This window comes from Dermochelys coriacea, chromosome 8 (assembly GCF_009764565.3).
Source record: "Dermochelys coriacea isolate rDerCor1 chromosome 8, rDerCor1.pri.v4, whole genome shotgun sequence".
Lineage (NCBI taxonomy): Eukaryota > Metazoa > Chordata > Testudines > Dermochelyidae > Dermochelys > Dermochelys coriacea.
Window position 1 is genome coordinate 12,503,780 of NC_050075.1, and position 24,963 is coordinate 12,528,742.

Genomic DNA, 24,963 nt, shown 5'->3' on the forward strand with positions numbered 1-24,963 from the left:
AACCTGGAACAATTCTTTGGTATTCGGCAAAGATGGAGGGGCTCCAGTATCTACTGTAATGCACCATACAGCATGTAATGTGTGAGTAAATGGCAAGCATACTTTACTTCAGGTAATAATGGTTAATTTGGGGGTATTCTTATACCTTACACGATAGTGACCTACACCGTCCACCACTTATAACATTGCCCCCATATCGGACATCTATGAGGACTGAACCTGGGATGTTTGGATCGAAAAGCATGAGCTTTGACTGCATAAACTAAAGGACTCAGCCCAACAGCCAAATCATATTCCTCTATGTGTGGTCTAGCCACTAGAAGGGAGACAAAGACCTACACTGTGTTAGGGCAGCTTACATGATGTTCAAGACAAACTACACACATAGCTTTAACCAGCAAGGCTGAGAAGACTGTGAAGGCTGGGTGATAGGGGAGAATAGGACTGAAGCACCCTGGTATCTGGCCACACAGGATTATTACAGTTCCTTCAGCTAAAGGGCTAACACATGCAGGAAATTCTGAAGAATGGGCAGGAGACGAAGGGCTGGATGAATCCAGCTATGAGAATTCTACTTCTCCAGGCTGCTGCTTTGGGTAGATGAGAGCCCTAGGACAGAACACTTACATGGGGGCTGAGATAGAAACACCCTCCTGGCATAATCTTTATATGGGTAGTTAGGTAAGGAAGGTCTTTGGCTGGATTCTTGCCTTCCCCTTTGCTGGGAAAACACAAACAACATCACTGGTTCTACATACTATGTTTTAGCTGCTTAGACAGTTATTCTAATTTTCTTCTTCAATTATGTGGGCACTGATAGCTGGTTAGGATCACACCAGTGTGAATGTAACATTATCAGAACCGGAATAAGTGAAAAATGATGATCATGCTTATGATTAATTATAATTCTAGAGGGCACCAAAGTATGTTTCACAGCACAGACACAAAGATATGGGCCTCGCCTCAAAGAGCATACCACCTATCCGAGATATATAATAGGATGAGTAGAATTTTCCACACAGCTCAGATCATCTGGCCTCTGTCACTAGCTAGCATCCAGTGCTTCAGAAGTCAAATCCCATCCCCCCTGAGAAGTCTCATCATTTGTGGAAATGATGGACACAGTGGGAAAAAACTCCTGCCTGACCCCTTCAGATGCTCCATGTGTACCTTGAAGCATGTGTAAGATATTCCTAACCACAGCTTGCATATCTATAAAAAGTTTCAGAGTAGCAGCCGTGTTAGTCTGTATTCGCAAAAAGAAAAGGAGTACTTGTGGCACCTTAGAGACTAACAAATTTATTTGAGCATAAGCTTTCGTGAGCTACAGCTTATGCTCAAATAAATTTGTTAGTCTCTAAGATGCCACAAGTACTCCTTTTCTTATAACTATAAAAGTTATTAATGGTCATAAAAATGAGACCTCTTTTCATATATTAGCTGACTCTCCCATCTGTGGCAGCGAATTTTGAAGGTTGATTATATATTGCATGAAGAAAAATTTCCTTTAAATTTTGTAGATGTATTCAGTATTAATTTACTGCAGTGGCCCCTTTGTTCTCTTGCTATGGGGCAGAGTATAAAGGAGGGACCAACTGGTCATGCTGGTAAGCAACCCATTAAGCCATAAGGTAAGACTCAAGGTTTACTATGCAGTATATGTCAACCGCTCTGTATTAGATACAGGGTTAGCCTCCTCAAATAAAACCTGCCTTGGATCATTCATTTTGACTGCTTGTGACTCAGATGCTTTCGCAGAGGTACCTTCTGAGCTTCGACTAAGCAAATATTAGTACAGAAACCTTCCTCAAATTTAAAAAGGCTGACTTTAACATGCAGTTGTACAGCCATTGCACACACATCAAAACAGGAACAGTGCTGACAGCATTTCATATTGGCTTTGAGGTTTCAAATGTTGGGCTGAACCCTAAAGTCCTCCCTTAGGTTAAACTCTCATTGAAGTCAGTGGAAATTTGGGCTAAGGACTGCGTAAGAACCTCAGTATTTGGTCTGCCGTTGTTAAGAGTATTTACTTATGATATAGCCACATTTCTAAAGACAGGCAGTGATAAAAGTGTCTATATCATATGTGATGTCACTAAACAGAGAGCAGTTTTAATCCATTCCCAGCAGCTCTGAATTAACATGTAGACACTCCTATTCTTAAACTGTTACTTTTCATGTTCATATTACTGTAACAGACTGGACTAATGTTATCTGATCCTAAGAATTTGGTAAATCCTTACGGAGAACGGGATTTGCAGCTGGAGACAATTACTGGATTATGCTATTTAATTTCTTAGTGATAACTGTCTGTGCTGTAAAAAATCAGGTCTATGCAATATGTACCCACTGATCTTCAAAATCACGCCTAGTAAAGTCCATGCTACAGAGTTCTTTTGCCTTGACTCATATCCTGCCATTGGTGCTGTAGACGGAGTTTCCCACTGGACACCTGGTAGACTGGCAAAACTGGAGCAAGAACGATCTGTGGCTTGGAGGTACTGACTGATGAGGAATGTTTAAAGCAGCTAAATGTGCATGATTAAGTGATGACAGAAGGGCACAGGAATTACAGCCCTCTACACATACTTGAAAGGAGTGAATACCGGAGAGGAATTATTTGGAATAGCACAAAGAGGACTAACTAGAATAAAAGAGGGAAAAATTTGGTTGAAACTTCCTAGTACTGAGGTTTGACTGAGTGTGGAATAGTCTCTCAAGAGAAGTGGTAGAAGTCACCACTACCTTTAAAGTGCCTTTAAAATGTATGGGAGGGGACACTTCTGCACTGGCAGAGGGAAGAAAAAAAAGATAGCCTAATACCACAGATGTGTCCCTGTTCTAATTGCTATGACTGAAACCCACCAGGATTCTACATTAAAAACTGATCTCATTCATGTGAGCAGTTATAATGCTCACTGTGTATTATGGTAACACCCTGTTAAATAGAGAGATCTGATGACTATATTCCTGCAAAATGTCTCTAAAGAAAAGCTCCCTGTTGTAATGATTGTCTGGTTTCTGATATTTACATGGCAAAGATTTGCAAACTTGTTAAAACTCTCTCAATAAATAGTAACAAAATAATAAAAACATTGGTCTTATTTATAAAATGGATGAGAAAAAGGACAGATTTTGGATATGGAATAATTTTTTCTTTTTTTTAAAAGGAAACTACAGATGGGTTAGGGAGAGGTCACTGGGACTGCATTGTGGAGGAAGCGATTCATGTCTGTAGTTGTTATTCTTGTGACGAGGTATGTATCATTCATTGTTTTAAAGATTTCAACACTTTCTTTTTTTAAATGCTGGAAGGACACGTGGCCCAGTATCTCCATTTCACAAGGAATAAGAAAACATTTCAGACAAGTATCAGCACAGAATTAACTATTTGATTTAAATCACTTGCTGTTGCAGGTGTAGGATATGCCTAAGGGGGAAAAAAAATGAGTGTTGCAGACACTAACTAAAATTTACAGGGGGCTTTTCACACGCCAAGGCATCATGGGAGCTGTCTCAAGGGAAGGACTGTTGGGTCATTCTAAACTAGCAGAACAGGACAGCTGATCTAAATAGCAACAGAAAATGTCCTTCATTAAGTAAGATTCTTTCTCTAAGACTTCAGTTTCAGACTTAACAAGTTGTAAGAAAAAACAAACAGGATTTTATATTAACAGAAAGAGAAAGAGAAAGAGAAAGAGAAAGAGAAAGAGAAAGCCCTGGCCCTGGCCCTGGCCCTGGCCCAATCTCCTCCTCTAGAAGTTCTTTCTCTTTCCAGGGCCAGGGAGTTATTTTTATAGTGTTCCCTGGCTTTCCTCTGAATTGCTGATTGGGCTGTCAGTTCCACTGCTAGGCCATTACACCTGTGGGAGAGCTGAACATAGAATTAACCCCTTGCTTGCTGGTGCTCAAGTCAAGCTTCTGCACCCGGCCACAGTAATCTGACACAAGGGAGGTGGAATTAAAAATGTCACTTGATCAACATCAGAAAGTAGAAAAAGATCCAATTCTACAAAAAATCATTTGTGGTTGCTAAGGGAATTGTTGTTTTCTTTAGGTCTTTTTCCCTGCTATGTAGCAGAGGGTTATATTTGATGCGGGGCTTGGTGGTGTGTTACATATCAACATAATGCACAGAATCACAATAATGGGGGCAGAATTGGGCCCTTTATGCTTCTGCCATGGAAAAAGACAGGAAATAGTGCTGAGAAAGCAGTGTCACTTTGCATCTATCTCCTGGCTGGTCTGGGACTGCCAGCAGCAGCCACTTGGAGGAACTAATTCCTGTGATGGAGGGTGCATAGAGGAACAGAGCAGCATGCACTGAACTAAAACACATGGCCCATGCAGTTTACTCACAAGCAGCAGCAGGACGCATGTTGCAGACTATGCAGAGAATGAACACTACACTAGAGTGGAGAAGTCAGATTACATTGCCAGAAAGTAAAATCACTATTTCTCATTGCAATACTCTAATGCATTCTTCCAGCTGGAGTTCAGCCTGATAGCTGAATACATCATAAGCTTTTGTGCCACTAGCTGACGGCCTACAGACAAAGGACCCCATCTACAGGGTCAGGTTGGGGGTTAGTGTACTCTGGTCCCTCCAGTACAGGGCAGAAAGCAGTGTAAGGCAGCTCACACAGCCAATGCCCGTGATGTAACTCCACTGTGGATAAGCAAGAGAGCCTAGTCTCTAGGGCTATCTGTGGCATTAAGCACTATATTTACACCTTCCCCCCCCATAAGTGAAGCCTTTGGCATTCCTTTAACTCTATAACTTTGGCCTCTGCACTCAGTATATTTCAGTGCTGTGTTCTCACAGTCAGACTTACCCAGCTGTCCCAAGACTGAGTCGTTCCCTGGTTTCCTTTTTTCTTTCTTCTCAGGACTACTTTTTCTACCATCTCTTCCTTTTCTTTTGGGGTCACTTTTCTTTCCCTTTGTTCTCTTCCCAGTTTGTTCTGTTTTTTTCCAAATAAAAAGAAATGTGAGATCATGTAACCAGGGAACTTGATGATGAACACTCTGGAGCCTTCAGGAGCATTGAGATAAGGATGAAATTAAGAACTGGAAGAATCCTTGCTAATCACTGTGAAACAATAGCAGGCTCTAGTGAAAATCTGGGTCAAGAGTTGCACAGGAGATTCATGTACCGTCATTTTGGGCAAGTGAACACTACAGAGCTCTAGATTAAGGAAAGTCCCAGAGACTGTATAAAGAAGAAACTTGGACTTTGATCCAGCAAAACACTTAAGCACAAACTAAACTTTAAATACAAGTGGTCCCACTGAAATCACTGGACTGCTCATTTACTTAAAATTAAGCACTTGCTTAAGTGCTTTGCTGGATCAAGGCTTTTAGGCACCAAGATTTCAGTCCTGAGAATGCAGTGCTTATAAACCAAACCCCTACATATGAATACCCCAAAAGACTCAAGCAGTTCCAAACTTTACAGCATGTTGTATAATGCACATTTGCAATGTAAACTACAGGCAAATGCCAAGTGCTTATCAACCTACTCTTCCACTGCTGGTATAAGGTCGCAAAACAAGTTTGACAAAGATCTTATTGGCAGCATTTTTAAGCAGACCTATCTTGATTTGATCTTTTGGATATAATAACTACCCTTGATTACACTGTATAACAATGAAAAAACAAAACACCTAAACACTGCATAAAATACACCTAAATGACTTGGCTATTGAAAACTGCCTACTGAAAACAAGGAATATAAATCACAGCTATTTGGACATTCAACTAAAAATCAATATATACTAAATGGTTTTGCATATATATTGGATGTATTCCTTTTGGGGGAACAGAATTAAGATGTACCCTCTGAAAAGAACAATTTGTATTACTAGGCGAAATACTCAAAGCTTTTTACACATTAAGGGCCCAAATCTTCACCAGCAGAAGCTCATGCTAAATCTCCTATTACCTTCAGTGGGGAAAGAACAGGGCCCTAAAAGCAAAAGTAGGAGCCTGGATGGCTAAAGGAATTGGAAATGTGATTTCTAGCTTTTCGTAATCTGATCATTAGCTTGAAGCTGACCCAAGTTGGCACTGACCAAAAGTTGTTACCATGTGATGGCTGTAAAATGACAACTGAGCAATAATTCTAAGAGACCTATGCAACGGTGGAAGGTATCAGCTTCATATAAACCACCATCAATTTTGTTAGCAGCCTTAGCAGAGATGCCATGGGCTGAGTGCGCCACGGAGGCTGAAGTCTCCTCTCTCCCTAGAGTAGTCCCTCTAGGTTAAAATGGAGTGGTGGAATTTGCATTACAGCTGCCTGAGAATATCTGTGGGTCTGGATTAAGAGAGGATTTACATTTCCAGGATTGTCAATCCAGGATATTTCATGAGCAATGGACTCACTGAAAGAAAGAAAGAAAATAAAAATTGATATATGCTACATTCCTGCCAAGTAACTCCAGAAGACTGGGGAAGTTCCAAACAGACACATTTTTCACTTGACTTACAAATAAAAATATGACTTTGTTTAGACATCACAATGGTTCTAAACAGAGATATGAATGTTACCTTTTCAAAAGGAGCCTGTCAAAATAATTTCACATTTCACAGGCCAGGAGCCGACTTTACATTTCATGCAAGACATATATGTGAAACAGAAAAGGGGTAGTTTTGCATGGGCAATTCCCAACAGCTTTAGTAAGAACCTCCTGCCTAAATGATCATTCATCAATGGGAAAATAAACCTCCAAGTTATGTGTTTTAGGAGGAGACCCTTCCAAAAATACAATGTGCCAAATGTGTCTACGGGGTAACTCCACCAGGTTGTGTTGATTAACTGCCATGCACCATAATAATTAGCAACTGCACTCAATCAGCAAGAGTGATACAGATTTCTTGCTTTCCCCCCAAAAGTTATTGATAAGTCGGCCAATGAAATCAAGTGTCAGAGGGGAGGAAATACTGGCGAGGAAATATTCGGAGACAAATTTTCTCCTCTACTTTCAAATCATTTAGTGCTGTAAAATTGAAGAAATTTTCCAAGAGCCTGGTCCTGCCAGGGGCTGAGCATCCTCCACTGCCATTGAGGTCAACAGAAGCTCAGCAATTTATGGAGGCCAACAGCATTTTATAGAATTGGACCCTAAAACGGTACCTCTCTTGTACCATAATGAAATGGAGAGTAGTTACTGCCACATGAAGCAACTCTACTGATTTGGCTCATAACACTACAAAAGGATGTCCTACTGTCAGAAACAAAGCTGAGCCCGGGAGGTCTTAAGGAAGCATACAGATGTCCCAGCTACCGTGTGCTAACTTGTGTAGCAGGAGCCAATGCCGTAGAAGAATATGCAAATAATCGAACGGTCTCAGAAACTAACAACTTTGCACGCCAGTCCTCTCTGTACTACAAGCCACCCTACCTACATGGGGAAGCACTTGACCTCTCTTGAGGGAAGCTATTATCTCACTTATTTTGTAATAATTACTTGCTTACAAAACAATCAACTCACTTATTAGAGCTTCATTTTGGTACTATCCTTCACTCCTTAGCTGAACAAAGCTGTGGAGATCTGCATCTGCATCTCATGATGGTTTACTGTTTAGATTGGCTTAATTTCCCCCATGGAAATAAAATCATGATAAAGTGTCCATTTGAAAGTCATTCCCATTTATTTTAAGCAAACAACAAATACTGCTCAGATACAAGCTTGAACACTTACAATTTTACAGCAGTAAAATTCCTCAATCCTTCAAGTCATTCAGAGCAGTTCTTATTTCTGGACTTCAAATGCTGTACCATGGAAATCTTGTTACTTTCAAAGTAGGTAAAGGTTCAAAGCAACCCTTCTGGTCAGAATACCCTGAGCTTTGTAGATGCGCACCTAATTTTAGAGGGATGCTTATGACCCACAACTCAAAATAAAGTCAAGAAGCTGGATTAAATCTCAGGAAAAACTTCCTAACTGTAAGAACAGTAGGACAATGGAACAGACTACCTAGGGAAGTCGGGGAAGCTCCTTTGCTGGAGGTTTTCAAAAGGAGTCTGGAGAGCCATCTCTCTTGGATGTTTAGACATGACAAATCCTGCATCTTGGCACGGGATTAGACTAGATCAGTGGTTCTCCGACTATTGTACCCCTTTCAGGAGTCTGATTTGTTTTGCGTACTCCCAAATTTCACCTCACTTAAAAACTACTTGCTTACAAAATCAGACGTAAAAATACAGAAGTGTCACAGCATACTATTATTGAAAAATTGTTTATGTTTTCATTTTTACTATATAATTATAACATAAATTGGAATATAAATACTGTATTTATATTTCAGTGTATAGGACTGTATATAAAGCAGTATAAACAAGTCACTGTCTCTATGAAATTTTAATTTGTACTGACTTCGCTAGTGGTTTTTATGTAGCCTGTTGTGAAACCAGGCAAATATCTAGATGAGTTGATGTACCCCCTGGAAGACCTCTGGGTACCCTGAGGTACGTGTACCCCTGGTTGAGAACCACTGGACTAGATGACCCTTGTGGTCCCTTGTAACCCTATGATTCTCTTCTTATTCACAATGTCAACAAGTAGCTCCACTGATTGCCATGTGATCACTTGTGGAGTAAGGTATCTTTCAATAAAAGTCATCAGAGTCTGTCCCAGTGGGATCAGCAAGTGCTCAACGCTCAGAACCTCTACTAATCAGGCCCTCTATATAAAATAGGCCTCAATCAAAGACTCAGGGTACAACTTCCCCACAACTTTGGGATAGTTTTGATCTGGATCAGGAAGGTAGGTCCTATTCTGAGAAGTGCTGAACACCTGAAATTTCCACTGAAGATAATCAGTGTCATGGCTGGTCAGCCTCACCCAGTATCAGACATTTTGTGGCTTGGGGCCATCTCTGATTAGACCATACTGTACATGATTATTGGACCTTCCTCTCTGCACTATAGAGCAGCCTGGGTCAGGCTACCAAGAAAAATTTACACGGAATCAAAGTCACAAACTTTTCAACACAACTTTTCTCAGACTTAAAACTTGAGTCAAAGGAAACTTTGGTAAGGGAAAGTGCAGTCCAGACAGTTCCTAAGAAACCCCAAACTCGTGATGGGTTCAGAAGCAACTCCAAAGCCACAAACAACACAACTGGTGGAGGAGTCTGCCAAAGAGCCAGATGCTGTTTCTGGAAAAACTGTCATGCAGCCTTGGTTTTTGAGTCTTGTACTGCCATTGAAAAAAGGAAGAGGAATTTATGAGATGTGGGCTCAACCACTGCACGTTTAAAAAAAAAAATCAAAGAAAAAAAGAAAAATTAATTCTATATTTGCTATTTAATAAAATGCTGCCAAGTGCTTCCTGCACTGTATGCATGATGTTCTCTGCTAATAGATACACCCAGCCAAGCGAATTACAGACAATCAGTGTTAAAATGAGATGGCATCTAAGAGCAAAAGACATTCCATCAGCAGCTTAACCTTTGATTCTTAACAGAGCCAGAGGCAACTGTAAAGAAGCCAATGCAACTGCTACTAAAACACACCAACGAGCCAGATGCCACAACTAAAAACACCAATCTCTCTAGCCTTGCACCCAGGATTTGTAATCACCATCCAAACAGAACAATGTGCTCCAGCCACAGCATCTCACTGCAGGCCAGACTGATGTCTTAATTTAACTATCCAGCAAAATGATTAGCGTTTACTACCCAGAGGGGTGATACAGATCTACTTTGTATAGGGTCAATGAAAACCACCGTCTCAGGCTTTCAGCAGAGTCAGGGCAGGAAATGTACTCTTCCCTTGTCTTAATAAAACAATAATAATCAGATCAAGCTAGCGTGCTAAAAACAGGAGCATAGCGGTGGCAGTGAGAGCGCGAGGAGGGGCTAGCTGCCCTGAGCACATACCTATGGTCTCAGATGGATCAGACTTGGGGTGGCTAGCTCCCTCACACTGCCATGGCTACACTCTATTCTTAGCACACAGCTCGATCAGAGCTAGCCTGGGTCTGTCTTCTTGAGTTGGAATGTACCCCGCCAACTCTAGTGCAGACATACCTGGAGACTCAGAGAAGATAAGGTCCCAATTCTGCCCTCACTTAAAGGGTGACACTCTTACTGACTTTTATGAGAAGTTTTATAAATGACTTGTCCACAGTGGCAGAGCGAGTCTGTGGTGTAACAGAGGCTTAAACCCAGGTCCTGACTCCCAGTCCTGTGCCCTATCACAAGTCTACCCTGGGAAGGGCATAAGCTCCCAAGTGTCTATAATTTGCTATATTTTCCACAAGATAGCTCAACCACATGTTTGTCAACATAAAAAAATGAAAGAAAGACCTAATCTGGTGATGCTTTTGCTTCCAGCTGTGCAGGTTTGGATATGAGTGTTTCATATTATATGATGGAACTGGAAGCGTCCATGATAACAAGTACTCCCAAGCCACCAGCAGAAGTATCTACCTGGATAAAGATCCTTCTTGATCAGTTGCATCTGGAGATGGAAGATCTGCTCCTGAAGTTTGCATATGGAGTGTTTCATTTTCTCCCGCCTCGTCACCATGTAGCAGAGATTTCTAACCTGCAGAAACACAAGAAAGAGTTTCCACTTTCTGAGTGGACTCTGAGAAAAGCCCCAGCTGCTTGGCAGTGCTACTGAAGAGTCAGCTAACCGAAGGTGGCTCTCTAGATGCTGTCCCTTCTCTGTTGCTCAGAGAAATCCCAAGTATTATTATTATTATGTTTTACCGTAGTGCCTAGGAACCCTTAACTATGCCCCAGGAGCCCACCATGTTAAGCGCTGTACAAAGACACTCTTCTTTTTATCCTCGTTTGTCTGTTCACCTTATGCTCGGATGGGCAAAGCTGTGATTCGGGTATGCCCAAGTGGTTTTGAGTAGGCCAGGCCTGCAGGATAGGAGCCATCAACAGGCTCCTATCCTGGGGTCAACAAACATGTGGACAAGGGGGATCCAGTGGACATAGTGTACTTAGATTTCCAGAAAGCCTATGACAAGGTCTCTCACCAAAAGCTCTTACGTAAATTAAGTTGTCATAGGATAAGAAGGAAGATCCTTTCACGGACTGAGAACGGGTTAAAAGACAGGGAAAAAAGGATAGGAATAAATGGTAAATTTTCAGAATGGAGAGGGGTAACTAGTGGTGTTCCCCAAAGGTCAGTCCTAGGACCAATCCTATTCAACTTATTCATAAATGATCTGGAGAAAGGGGTAAACAGTGAGGTGGCAAAGTTTGCAGATGATACTAAACTGCTCAAGATAGTTAAGACCAAAGCAGACTGTGAAGAACTTCAAAAAGATCTCACAAAACTAAGTGATTGGGCAACAAAATGGCAAATGAAATGTAATGTGCACATTGGAAAAAATAACCCCAATTATACATACAATATGATGGGGGCTAATTTAGCTACAACTAATCAGGAGAAAGATCTTGGTGTCATCGTGTATAGTTCTCTAAAGACATCCACGCAGTGTGCAGCGGCAGTCAAAAAAGCAAACGGGATGTTAGGAATCATTAAAAAAGGGATAGAGAATAAGACGGAGAATATTTTATTGTCCTTGTATAAATCCATGGTATGCCCACATCTTGAATACTGCATACAGATGTGGTCCCCTCATCTCAAAAAAGATATACTGGCATTAGAAAAGGTTCAGAAAAGGGCAACTAAAATGATTCGGGGTTTGGAACGGGTCCCACATGAGGAGAGATTAAAGAGGCTAGAACTTTTCAGCTTGGAAAAGAGGAGACTAAAGGGGGATTGATAGAGGTATATAAAATCATGAGTGGTGCGGAGAAAGTGAATAAGGAAAAGTTATTTACTTGTTCCCACAATATAAGAATTAGGGGCTACCACATGAAATTAATGGGTAGCAGGTTTAAAACAAATAAAAGGAAGTTCTTCTTCACTCAGCACACAGTCAACCTGTGGAACTCCTTGCCTGAAGAGGTTGTGAAGGCTAGGATTATAACATGGGTTTAAAAGAGAACTGGATAAATTCATGGAGGTTAAGTCCATTAATGGCTATTAGCCAGGATGGGTAAGAAATGGTGTCCCTATCCTCTCTTTGTCAGACGGTGGCGATGGATGGTAGGAGAGAGATCACTAGATCATTACCTGTTAGGTTCACTCCCTCTGGGGCACCTGGCATTGGCCACTGTTGGCACACAGGATACTGGGATGGATGGACCTTTAGTCTGACGCAGTATGGCCATTCTTACGTTCTTATGTTCTCCTGGTCTAGCAAAAAAGACATTCAGAGAACAGGGACAGAGGCAAACGGCTTCAGTCCTGGAGCCCAAGTCTTGCAGGAGGGAGAGGGCCAGGCGCACTGTGCAAGTGGCAGTAGCGGGAGTCATTATGTGTGCAGAGGCCAGAAGGCACAATTCATCCAGGGACAAAGGGCAGCCTGCTCACTAGTGGCAGATCCTACACCCACAGGACACATGTAGCATGTGCTCTCCCAGTACAGCCCTCCAGACACTAGCCAGTGTGCAAGAGGGAAAGAGGCCATGGTATCTCCACAACCAATCCCTATTTGTCCCCTCTGAGGTCTGGAACATTTCTGGCAGCATTATCTGCTCTCCTTGTGAACAGGCAGCCATATCACAGCTTCCCCCTGCACGGAGAATGTTAGGGAGAAGGGACTTTCCTGGGCTTTCTTCCTCCCACCCATGCTCTGGGGCACTGGACCGTCAGCTCCTATTAGGCTGTGCCTCCAGCATCCATGGAGAGGTTGCTCTGCAGGCCATCTCTGATGGGAACCATGGAAGTTCAGAGGGTATGGCCCACATATGGACCCAGTAAGGGCTCCTTTGCACACCGATTGTTGCTGATGGCCAGGATACAGACGCACATCGCTGCTCCTTTTGTACCCAAGCTGTAGGGTAGTTATGCCACTATCCCCCATTGGATTCCTCCCTCCACTCCTTGGCAAGTGAAGACCCCAAACAGAACGATGTGCGCAGTGAACATGCTGGTCACTGAATTATTGCCAGACCTTTTGCTTTAATCTACAACACATTTACAGATGCTATTTTATCCTCATTTTGTGCACAATTTTTCAGACTTTGGTTTATTTGGGATTTTATTTGCTACCTTCTGCTGAACATAAAATATCAGGAAGTTTGATCTTTACCTTTACCATGAAGTCAAAGTTCAGTAACCTGAATTCAGGAAAAAGGTCTGGAATTCAGCATTACAGCTTCCCAGTGCTTCAGTCCAGAATGTTCAAGAGATGTAGGAACCAGGGAGTTACACTTGACTATCTGTACCCAAATCCTGTACCCAAATCCAGCCATGCTGCTGATCTGAATGAAAGGATTCAGTAACTAACATCCATGGGGGTGGGAGCAGGGCAAGGCAGAGCGGGGTAAATTGCTTTTCCAATTTACTCAGTTTTAGTTTCAGGAATTAGCTTTACAACCACTGTGGTCGACAGATCTGCTTAATTTAACATGATGGCAATTCTGACAGAGGTAATGAAAGAGTTGATGTCTATAAAGTGCTCTGTGATCCGTGGATGAAAAAATGCAATAGAAGTGCAAAAGATTTTATTATATGCACATATATAAGGACCACAGTAAAGGCTTGGCAGGCAAAAAGTGAAGAGCGTATCCAACTATGAGGCCAGTTTCCCAGCTAGTGCAAATCAGTGTAGCTCCATTGACTGCAGTAGGGCTATCCCTATTTACACCAGCTGAGGCTCGGGACCATACGTTCTATAAAAATGGTATAAATCCAAAGTACCAAATAACTGGTTTATTTTCCCCTGGGTTCATTCCTGCAATTCTGATTCATATGTTCTATTTAGGGTGACCATACGTCCTGTTTTGGCTGGGACAGTCCCTTTTTTAAGCCCTGTCCTGGCCATCCCAACTTTTTGGCAAATGTGGGCATTTGTCCTGTTTGTTCTTGCCAACTTGATCAAAAAGTGGGGTGTGGAGGACTGGGGTGTGTGTGGGGGAATGATAAGGCCAGCCCTGGGCAGAGCGGGAAACAGGGCTCAGGCTGGGGGCAGGCAGGGCTCGAGCGTGCAATGCTGCCAGCCCCGTGCAGGCTGAGGGGTTGCCTTGGGTGAGCGGCTCGGGCCAGCCCTGTGTAGGGGAGGAGCGAGTGACCAAAGAGACTGAAGTGTTCTCCAGTCACCCAATTACAGACCTAAAAGTTGCAATTCTTCAACAAAAAAACTTCAAAAACAGACTCCAACGAGAGACTGCTGAATTGGAATTAATTTGCAAACTGGATACAATTAATTTAGGCTTGAATAAAGACTGGGAGTGGATGGGTCATTACACAAAGTAAAACTATTTCCCCATGTTTATTTCCCCCCTCATCCCCCCACTGTTCCTCAGAAGTTCTTGTCAACTGCTGGAAATGGCCCACATTGATTATCATACAAAAGGTTTTTCCCCCCACCGCTCTCCTGCTGGTAATAGCTCACCTTAAGTGATTACTCTCGTTACAGTGTGTATGGTAACACCCATTGTTTCATGTTCTCTTTGTATATATATCTCCCCACTGTATTTTCCACTGAATGCATCCGATGAAGTGAGCTGTAGCTCACGAAAGCTTATGCTCAAATAAATTTGTTAGTCTCTACGGTGCCACAAGTACTCCTTTTCTTTTTTCCTGAGGACACTGTAGGCAGCCTTCAGCTCATGGCTCCTGTGACCGTACAGGGACATGTGACCAAGTCACCAAGTACTGGACTCCATCCTGGAATACCAGTGCGTTTCCACTGACCAGGTGTGGGAACCAAGCTTGGAGAAAACTGGTTCTCACCATATACAAAAGCTATTTAATGCAGGGGACTGACATCATCGTGGTTCTTCACTGATTCCTTGCCCAAAGAAGACTCTTGGAAACAACTGAGGAACAAGGACTGACCTGGGAGGAAGTGCTGGACCCAGTTTAAAGGAAAATTTTAGCCTATGAAAGGAACACCTGAGGTTTTTAAGCTGCAAGCAAATGTAGCTTTCCCCTTAGGACCCTGTAGCCTGCTTGAATCAACATTTAAGGTGAGAATTTGCTACTCATATCCAATCTCTTTAGTATATTAAATTTAGATTGCATTTTTGTTTATTTGCTAGGTAATCTGCTTTGATCTGTTTGCTATCTCTTATGATCACTTAAAATCTATCTTTTGTAGTTAATAAATTTGGTTTTGCTTTATCACAAACCAGTGTGTGGGAGTCATAACTTGGGGCAAAAAGCTGTTGTATATTCTCTCTTCACACTGAGGGAGGGGGCGAATTTCATGAGCTTATGCTGTACAGATCTCTGTGCAGCACAAGACGGTATAATTTTGGGTTTACCCTCTAGGGTGGGGGTGCACTTGAATAGATGGGCAGTTCCTTAGCTGAAGCCTTCCCATGAGGAGCTGATCTCAGCATTTGTATGTAGCTACAGCTTGGTGTGTCCCTACCTGTATGTGTGCTGGAGGGCGCTTGAAGTCCTGTCACAGCAGTACAGTGTAAAAGGAGCCCAGGTTGGTGGGTCAGGTGGACTCAGTGGTACCCCAGTTCCAGGTGGCATCCTGGGGGGAACCCGTCACAAGAGTTATGCCAAAATACTCTAGAATCTTGCCCATTGCACCATCCTATATGTTGTTTATTCATAGAAGTCAAATATTTGCCTTTAGTTGCTGGTGTATTTTGTCCAACATGGAGAACTTTGTTCAAAACAAGAGAAACTTCCTGTATGCAAATGACAAAGCTTCAGAAATAGGCCTAGTTATCAAGAGGTCAAAACTGTCCCAATTCTTCTAGGACTGTCACTCTCCTGAAGTCCCAATACTTGTAACCTCCCCACCCCTCTCCAGAGAAACGCTAAGTACTGTACACTTCAAGAATTTCAACGGGAAAGTAAAAACCTGCGCTGATGTGCTCTCCCATCAGAACTGCATGATAGCTTATGCACAAGCCAAGCCAGCCACAGACTGAAGGGAGAGGGAGGAAAAAGTAGCCCAAGTGCCAAGTTACTTCCTTACAGTCATCGCACTGGTGCATGTCCAGGACTCTAGCAGCTCAGTACTGACACCTGAATTCAGGATCAGTCCTCAAGCTGAAGAACTGCAGCCCTCCTCTGTTTGCTCCTCCAGTCCAGTGTAAAAAATAACTGCTCTCCTCCAACAAGTCTTTGTTTATGGTTCAAGCCTTTTGCCATGCACTGTCAGTGACAATGAATAAGGTAAACAGAGACGCATCTCTGCTTCCATCCTGAGCCCACATGATTTCTTGCTTCTTCCAGTCAGTGATGAGCCAAGCTCTACTCTCATTAATATTCTGTCTCAGTCCACTCAAGACCTACCCATTTACAACGGATGAGCTCAATGGACGTGCATGTGGGGAACTCAAAGTTGAATTTGCTCTGACATCTTTATCAGTGCCAAGTTCAATCCTGCTCTCTACTGTTGGGTATAATGAGAGACACAAAAAGCTGGCCACACCTAAAACACAGCCCCACAACTCAGGTCCCCACAAAGGATGGATCCGTAGTCAGGTGGCATGCCCACCCCCATACAAGCTGCCATCAGCCGCAAACCACTAGCTAGCAAACAATGGGTGCATGTATTGCTCCTGCTCAGCAAAGTACCTCTCAGCCAGTCCTGACTGGCAGCATCCCTGGAGCAAAAAATGCAGCAGGCATCCTCTTTGTTTTCCATTGCTCCACTGGTGCGGGCAGGATTTGGTCCCTAATGTGTAAGCTGCTCATCTGCACTTCTGTGCCGCTGGTTAAATGTCAGATGCACATGCAGAGGTTACTGATCAAAATCCCCTCGGCAGCCTGGAAAGATGGTGCAGTTGCCAAGTGATACCAGCTAACATTTGTCTTGCGCTGAATGTAATCACTGCAGTTTTTGTCAGCTTGAAGTATCTGTGGTTGGAGTGACAGTCTGATGCTGTCTCCATGGCTGTGTCTTGGGGGGAGGGTCAATATTTTTTAGAGGAAATGTATTTTCTCTGCTGTAAAACAGAAAATGCTAATGGCATCTAATCTGACTTGACAGTGAGTGTTTACTCAGCCTCCTGACTTTCCAAAAGCCACAGCTAAATGGGGGCTCAAGAGGAAGGCAATAAACTAGGAAGCAAAAGTTAGTTCCCAGGAACTGACATTGAAGTGAACTGGCCATAAGGAAATTTTCAATAACTTGTATTGACACACCAATAAATACTTTCTTTCTCCCAATCTGCTCTATCCAAATTACTTACCAGACCTTTTGTATGATTCACAGATTACCTAGACTGCAAGTGTTCAGGAGCCTTTGTGTCTCTAATAGTGACACATCAAACCTGACCTTTTCCCCCCCACCTTCCCTAATGTGGCTACCAAAATTATAAACAGCTGTCTTGTGTGTCACAGGCTTTTTCTGAAAGCTTCACTGCCTGTGGTAACGGGGAGACATCATGTATTTAATTTACATTTGCCCCATGCTCTGCTTTTGCTTGCGCTTCACCAATGAATTAATGTCCATGAATTTTCACACTGACAGTGAGCTTCCAGGATCTGAATTGTAAATAACAGCCTAGACAAACAAAACAACTGCTTGTAAGTGAGGTAATTAAAGACGTAGAGCTCCTGTGCTCAAACAATTATTATGCTTTTCAAAGGCTCTGAATGCAAGAGGACAATCATGGCCATTTGCATATGGCATGATTTTTTTTCAATATTAAAAATAAATTGTTAAATATGGATGGAGGGAGATAACAGAACCATAGAAATGGAGAAGACCTATTAAATTATCTAGTCCATCCCCTTGCAAGTGCATGATTGCTACTCGCAATTCATTTTCTAACAGTTTGTCCCACTCAGTGAGGCATCCATTATTTCTCTTGGGAAAACTATTCCGCAGTGTAATTGATCTCACTGCCAGTAAATTTTCCCAATATTCAGCCTATTTCCTTTCTAAATTTGATTCTGTTATTTCTAGTGATATCCCCTTGCAGCCCCCAAAATAATTATTCCCTCCCTTGGCACGTTTGTGTCCTTCCCAGATTGTAGGTGGTCTTCCAGTCCTCTTTTTTTTCACTGCTTAGCCATGCTATTCATATTTAGCTCTTTAATCAGCCGTTTCATCAATTCTGTGGCTCTTATTTGAACTCCCTCCAATATGACTGCATCTTTCTGGTATTGAGATGAGATGGGCTTTACTGCCAGGCCCTTGCTTTGTAAGCTACAAACTCATACATGATTATCTAAACCTCTAGGGGCCTTGGTGTTACCTCAGGACAACTGGGAAGCACTTACTCTGTAGGAGGGAAAGCTGCTCTTTTTTTTTTATAATATAAAGAAGTGATTTATACATTGTATATTTTAATATGTGCCCTTCTTTTTGTTCTGGATTAAAGCAAACATCAAACTAAAATTTCTTTATGAGGGAAACTGCCTTCAGCAACCTGTGTATCAAAATGTTTGGCAGTATCTTTCCTCTATGATTTTGTAGTTTTAAAGAAAACATTATTTGCCTCTGCTTTGAGATTGCTATTTTCACTACTAAACAACACCCCTCCTGCCTCCCCGGCCAACCTCTGATGCCGACCTGACCCCCTTGGAAATGTAGAGCTTTTTGCTGAAGCTGATTTAAACAGACCAATACTTGGAGCAGGTTAAAAAAAAATCCTGTTAGAATTCCAGGAACAGAGACGTGGGCATTCCAGTAGAGGAAATTTGCTGAAAAGGAAACTTAAAAGCGCTAGAATCACAGCTGTTAAGTGATGACAAATATCTATTAGGTCATGTAGTCTACATCCTAAAGTTCTCTAGCCCACTCTCCCTAGTCTTGTCTATCTCTCTATTCTTCTGTATGGATCTCCACTACAAAAAGGCCCTGGTCTAATAACCTCACCTGTGAGAACATCTCTACCTGATGTCATCTGAAATCAAGCATGCCTGTGCACACCTTTGCTCACCACGACACCAGTCTCAGGGCACATACAGAGTCTGTAGCACATTGCCCAATGCTCGAGCCACTTCGCAAAGCTATCTTGGACCACTAATAGCTTTTTAAATCTTAATTCTCTGAAGCAGCAGCGGGTGTTGGGCACCAGCTAAGACTGAACCCAACCGGGTGATACCAGTTTGGGGCAGATCAATGCAATAATTTGAGCCCTGGGTGTGTGCAAAAAACATTACAAGAAGTTGAAAATGTTATTCTCAGGCCCTTTCTTTAGGACCTCAGTATCTCAGAAACCCCAGGGCCAAATGACTCCAAATTTGCACCACTAAACCTACCCCAGATCCTGAAGAGGCACAACAGTTTTCAAGACAGTCTGCACATGTATGAGGAGTTTAGAGCATGCAGACAAACTAGCTGTTAAACAGAAATCTCATCTCAAACTCAACTACATTAGTGCTACTGCCCAGCTATGGCATTCAGGACTCTGACTGGCACCTAAAGTTGCCCTGCCTCATGCAAGTCTGAGCCTTAACAGGAGCCACATCCCGTTCATGGTGTGTATGGGGAGCCCAGCAGAAAGTGTGTATCACTGATCTAAACATCGTGGCAGTTCTGGCATGAACAACGGAGGGAGGAACAGAGAACGTAGGTGAAGATGTACTTTGGCAATATTCGTAAGGAGACAGAAGAATTGATATTTCTGTAGAAAAGACACATGATTCAAACAACAGCTCAGCATCCACCAGAGCTTCCAACTGGAGAACGGTCTGTAACTGAGTCACATAAAGGCAGAGAGAAAGACCAGGGTGATCAAAGCTGGCGTCTGAATTCCACACGCAAGTAACTCAGTTTAGACTGCATTAAACTATAATACGTTTCTGGATGATTGGGCTTTCACATCAGTTAGGCAAAGATTTATCTGTGAGCCCAATGTTCCTGGAAAGCAATAGCATCTGGAGAGTATTTCTGAGATGTTTTGAATGTTCCTGATTTAAAATCCCGTTCTTAGTAATGGAGCTACACCTGGTGCACCAAGACATAATGAACACGACGGGAGCAGGGTTAGCTCAAGGCTAATACATTCCCTGTCCTAAAAATTATAATAATTCATAATCTTCTCTTCTATTGGGCCTTTCTTCTGAGGAGCTCAAAGTACTAAACAAAGACTAAGTCCCACAACAGCCTTGTGAGGTAGATAAAGGGATGTACAAGGAAGCATCACTCCCAACCATGGCCCACTCCAAGAAGTATCACCTACCAAATAACCAGCACCACCTTCTGCTGCACCCTGGAATTTCCTTGGAGGTCTTCCATCCAAGGACTGACCAGCTCCATCCCTATTTAGCCTGAGAGAGATGGCAATATCAAAGCACAAGCTAAAATATGCTTTTTCCTGCTTCCCTCCTATCCCACCTGCCCCCCTTAAGTGCTCAGGACAAACTGTGCCACTCTGCCAACCTGCTCCTTTCCCTCTCTCACTCCTGAAAGACCAGGCCAAACTGCGGCTGAGGGCTGGCCTGCAAGTGTTCTGTGCTCTCTGTTTAATCCCCAGCTGAACTCAGCTGTTTCTTCTGCTGAATGATTCAGGCAGAGTGGATAGCATTGATGGTTGCATCGACTGAAGGAGAAAAGGGGCTGGCACTTTGTAGGTGGGCAGTCCTTCCACACACCAGCAAGGAGAAGTGTGGAATATAGGGCAGAGCGAAGGTTCATAGCAGAAGAAACAAAGTCCTAGTTTCCCTCTTGCTCTGTCCAGCTTCCCTTCAGTACCATATAAGCCTCCCATATCCCATAACTTAAATTTGGCACAGCTGTGTAAGCTGCATAGCATCTAAGACGTCCTCCATGAAGGCCTATATTCTGTAGTTTCAAGGCATGGACCCCATGCTCTAATAGGCCTTTCCCATAACTCTATGACCCCATTCCTGTGCACTATTCCTTCCTGTTACAGTGGTTTGCAATAGCCATTCAGTGCTTTGGCATCCCTCTCTCTCCCCCCTGGCCAATTTTGTGTCATTTCACTGCACATTTTGTACTGCTTCTTCCTCTTCCTATTTTTGTCTGCTCTGTCCCAGCACCGTGCCCCCCGGCTCATACTGTGTCTGCTGGCACTACTATTTCTGTCATCTGCGTGCCTGTAAACAGCCATTAAAGTGAAATTTACAAGAAGCTAAGCGTGCTAGCAGCCTGGTGTTTCAGAAAGCAGGTCTCTTATAAATTTCCCTTTGCTGCCTGCATACACAAGCCGAGCAAGCAGCGAACACACTGGGGAGAGCAGGCAATGTTAACTGCGAGAGACCAGTCACAACTGTTTGTTATTGTAACTTAGCTGACACTGATTCTTCCTTAAAAAGCCAACAGGCAGAAGTCCTCAGGGTTTTCCCTTTCCTCCACAAACTCACGTCAGACACAGAACATGCAGGTCAAACAATGGGCCCACCAGCCTGTGAAGGGGACCTGGGATGGTCTGATGTGCAGTGAACCTGCCTCAGTGGAGTTTAATGTGATACACTCCAGGTGGCATGTGACATAAAGCTCTGTCCATTCAGAGATCTCCCAGAGGAGGTGGCCCATTTCCCCGTATGGAGACAGCTGGACCAAGCCATGAAAGACTCAGTTCCACCAGCCTTGTAGTTCACTTCTACCATTTTATCTGCCCTTATTGTTTTGTTTTTAGACACTACGTAAATTATTTTTCTGTTTTTAATGTGAATGTCATGCTGGTGGAAGGTGCTGAATTACCAACACAGGAAACCTCTATTTTGGGTCCAATCCTGCGCCCCTGGAGATCAAAGAGAGCAGGATTGGGACTTTCATCCCAAAACGGGTAGCTGCAGTATTGGTTTTCGGCTGCACTGCCAGCATGCCTCTCCTCTGTTCTGGGGGGACCCCATCTGGAGAAGCGAGGCGAGTCCGGACTCCAGGCACATTCAGTCTTTGAACTCTCTGCTGAGACTGCCAAGAACTGTCCCAATTGTGCTGGTGGTTTTGTGATGAATGTATATGTCCACTAGGAAATGGACTGTCCCGGGAAGTCCATACAACTTTTGTTCATATTTTAAAAGGAACACCTACACTTAAACATAGGGAACATAAGAAGTGGGATGACTGGATGATTCTGCTCTGGTGATGAGCTGTATTATGCAGAATTCTAGCCAATGATAACAAACAGGCAGCTCAGAGCAGAAGTGTAACTGACTGAGGTCTTTTTTGTGGGCATAAACTGTGGAAGGGAAGTGACTGTCAAGGAAATCTAACTAGGTCAAAAGACATGAAGACAGTTTCTTCCAGCAGATGCTGCCCCATATTAAAGAAGCCCTGGTAGAACAACAGAGTAGGTCCTTAAACCAGAAGTTGTACTCACCCTCTCCAGGTCTTGCCTGAGATGTGTGAAGAGCTTTAAGCGTCTGTACAACACATCCTGCTCTTGCTGAGCCAAGTTGTCCACTTCATCTGTTTTTGGTGTCAGCAGTGGCTTGTTGCAATTCGCTTTCCTCTTCAGCTTCCAGTACTGATAAACGAAATCCACCAGAGATTCAGTTAGGTCGAGATTCTCTGCTACCTCGGAGGGCTTTACAAGTTCATAGAAGTCCTCTTCCAACTGCTGGAGCTTCTGTTTCCGCAGTGTGACCTTTTCCAAGTCCAACTGGGCTTGGTCTGCCTCTGCTCGTGCCTCGTCTGGAGGTTTGGTAGCCCCACTGCTGTGCTCAAGGCAGAAGGATTTGAACTTCACTTCATCGTTCTCCGCTAAAATAGTCCGCATGTCCAGATTGTGGTCAAAAGCACAAGTGACGTGGAATGCAGTAATGCAGGCGGGCATGGAACACTGGAGGAAAGACAAAGCAGGGAACCCAGGTTATTTCACTCACCGCCCATCATGGCACACTGAGGAAATGTGCTCGCTCCTGTTAAATCACTGTACACAAGACATCACTGACTACAATGGCTCTTAGCCATTACAACAGAATGACGAGATGTGTGAGCCTGGCCTGCCTATAAAAGGGATCACCCTACCGTATGTAATGCAATAAGTGACTTTGCACGTTACTCCAGGGCACCCAGCTGCTTGATAGAGAAAAGCAATCTGGACTTGACATTGTACAAAGAGTAGACACCCATACTGAGAAATGAGTATATTTCCCAAATCTCACGTGTGTACAGCTAGTTACCATAATTTCAAGTATAAGAATCTTCATTAAACTGCTTCCTCCACTGGGTTCCTTTCAGTCATCCCTGCGGCCCTTCTGATGCCCCCCCCCACATAAACAGGCCTCTCTTTTGGTTATTATAAAAATAAGGTTCTGATTGTTCGTCCAATAAGATAGGCAATACTGTTCTTGTCAATACTATGGTCCAATATTATGGACAAATGACTGTAGCTGGGTAAATGAGTATCTCCCGATTGAGAATTAATTTATTTCTTATTGTAATTTCTCTCTCTAAATTACCTTAGTTTCCTTTTCTTTAACTCTAAAAATGACCTTGCTAATTTTATCTGAAGTCTACAGAGGGGGTCACAGTCCATGAGTAAAACAGGAATCTAGGGAGCTTCTAATGCTCGTGGAGCGCAGTGCCTTCATTAATAAGTAAGCAGCTCCTATTGAAATTCTACTCCCTCTAATTAGCTTGGGAAAAAAGAAGAAAAGAAAATGGAACCCCAGCTTATTTAGAACAGGCAACGTGAAAATGAACATTAAAATCGGTATAGGGATTAACTTGCTGTCCAAAGTTATTTTAAATTAGAATTTTAAACAATTTTGCTAAATTCCCTCATAGTTAAATTACTCTGTCTGGATTCCACATGCAGCAAAACCTAAACTACGAGTTTACATTGAAGTAAACACATTTCCCAGCTAACATGTGGGCTGTACACATTTCAGCACTTTCTCCTCCCCAACCCTCCTCTATTCATTAACTATTTTTAAGGGCTCAGAGTGTCAGGTAATTATTTAAACCATAATCCATACGAAATCAGTCTATTTCAGCTGCTAACGATCAGTTAAACGGCAATAACCAGCCATTCTCAGGGGCTTATTACTTTAGACACCACATTTAGCAGTTTATATAACATTATTCTGTGGCGGGGGGAGCGGAGTGAGCAGTTCCAGCATGAATGACCACATTAAAACCTATGATATTTCCTGAAGGCTGATGACAAAAATACAGGATGTTGCACATTTTTGGTGAGGTTTCGGGTAAGTTTTACTTTTCAAAAATAAAAATTCCAGTTGTATTTAGACTGCAAAAACGTTATTGTTTTTCCTCTTTGTCCCATCGGTCTTGGATTCCTGCCCTGTTATTAAGTTACAAAGCACATGAGCTTTCAACATTGCTGTTTTTAGATATTTCCCCTTGACTTTGTTTATAAATTTGCCGGTGCTTATGAAAGCAAGAGACTACCTAGACCCAGGCATAGAGCAGGCAAGTGGTGTCCAAGTTAACCTCTCACACATCTCTCCCAAAGCCCATTAAAATCAATGGAAAGATTTGCAGTGACTTCAGTCAGCTTTGGATCACCTCCATCCTGACCTTTAGCACTCCTTCTATTAATTCTATGCATACATCTCTGATGAAGAGGGGCTGCCAGTTGTGACACAGTACCTGTGGTCACATTCAGGATGGAAAGAGACCACAAAACTTACCTAGCTCTGAGTTGGGACATCATGGGATGTGGACAAATGCCCTCTAGGCATTAGATTGAGATTACTGGGCCCATTTGAACCATGATCCAAACCATGTTTGAATCCATGTCTCCTCTTCTTAACAGATTTAAATATGTGGATACCTCATTTCTAATTGTGTTAATGTGTATCAAAATAAGCAAATTCCACTAAAAAGTGAATATTTACCCACAGTTACCACATAGCACTGCTAAGAAACCATGGTATTTCCCTATACCAACACTGAGAAACAACACTAGTACATCAGTTACTACTGTGTGGTAGCCATTGGTAAATGGTGATGTTTTGATGGCTACCACTGTTGCTATTGCAGAGTGAGTGGGAGTCTTGTTTGCCTAATACACTGACAGAAGTGTCAGCAAAGTAAAAGCTTTATTTCTCCTGAT

At 42.8% G+C, this 24,963-nt stretch overlaps 1 protein-coding gene across 7 annotated transcripts in view; it reads right to left on the bottom strand.

Moving 5' to 3' along the window:
- Positions 1-24,963, bottom strand: part of JADE2 (jade family PHD finger 2) — a 167,908-nt gene that overhangs the window by 21,488 nt on the left and 121,457 nt on the right. For 4 of the 7 annotated variants that reach the window (XM_038412220.2, XM_038412219.2, XM_043490808.1 and 1 more), the window contains 3 exons: positions 22,261-22,722; positions 10,444-10,561; positions 4,839-4,967 (listed from right to left, as the gene is read on the bottom strand). In XM_038412220.2, the coding sequence (XP_038268148.1) occupies positions 4,839-4,967; positions 10,444-10,561; positions 22,261-22,722 (709 nt within the window). The other 3 variants (XM_043490811.1, XM_038412222.2, XM_043490812.1) reach the window with 3 other exon arrangements.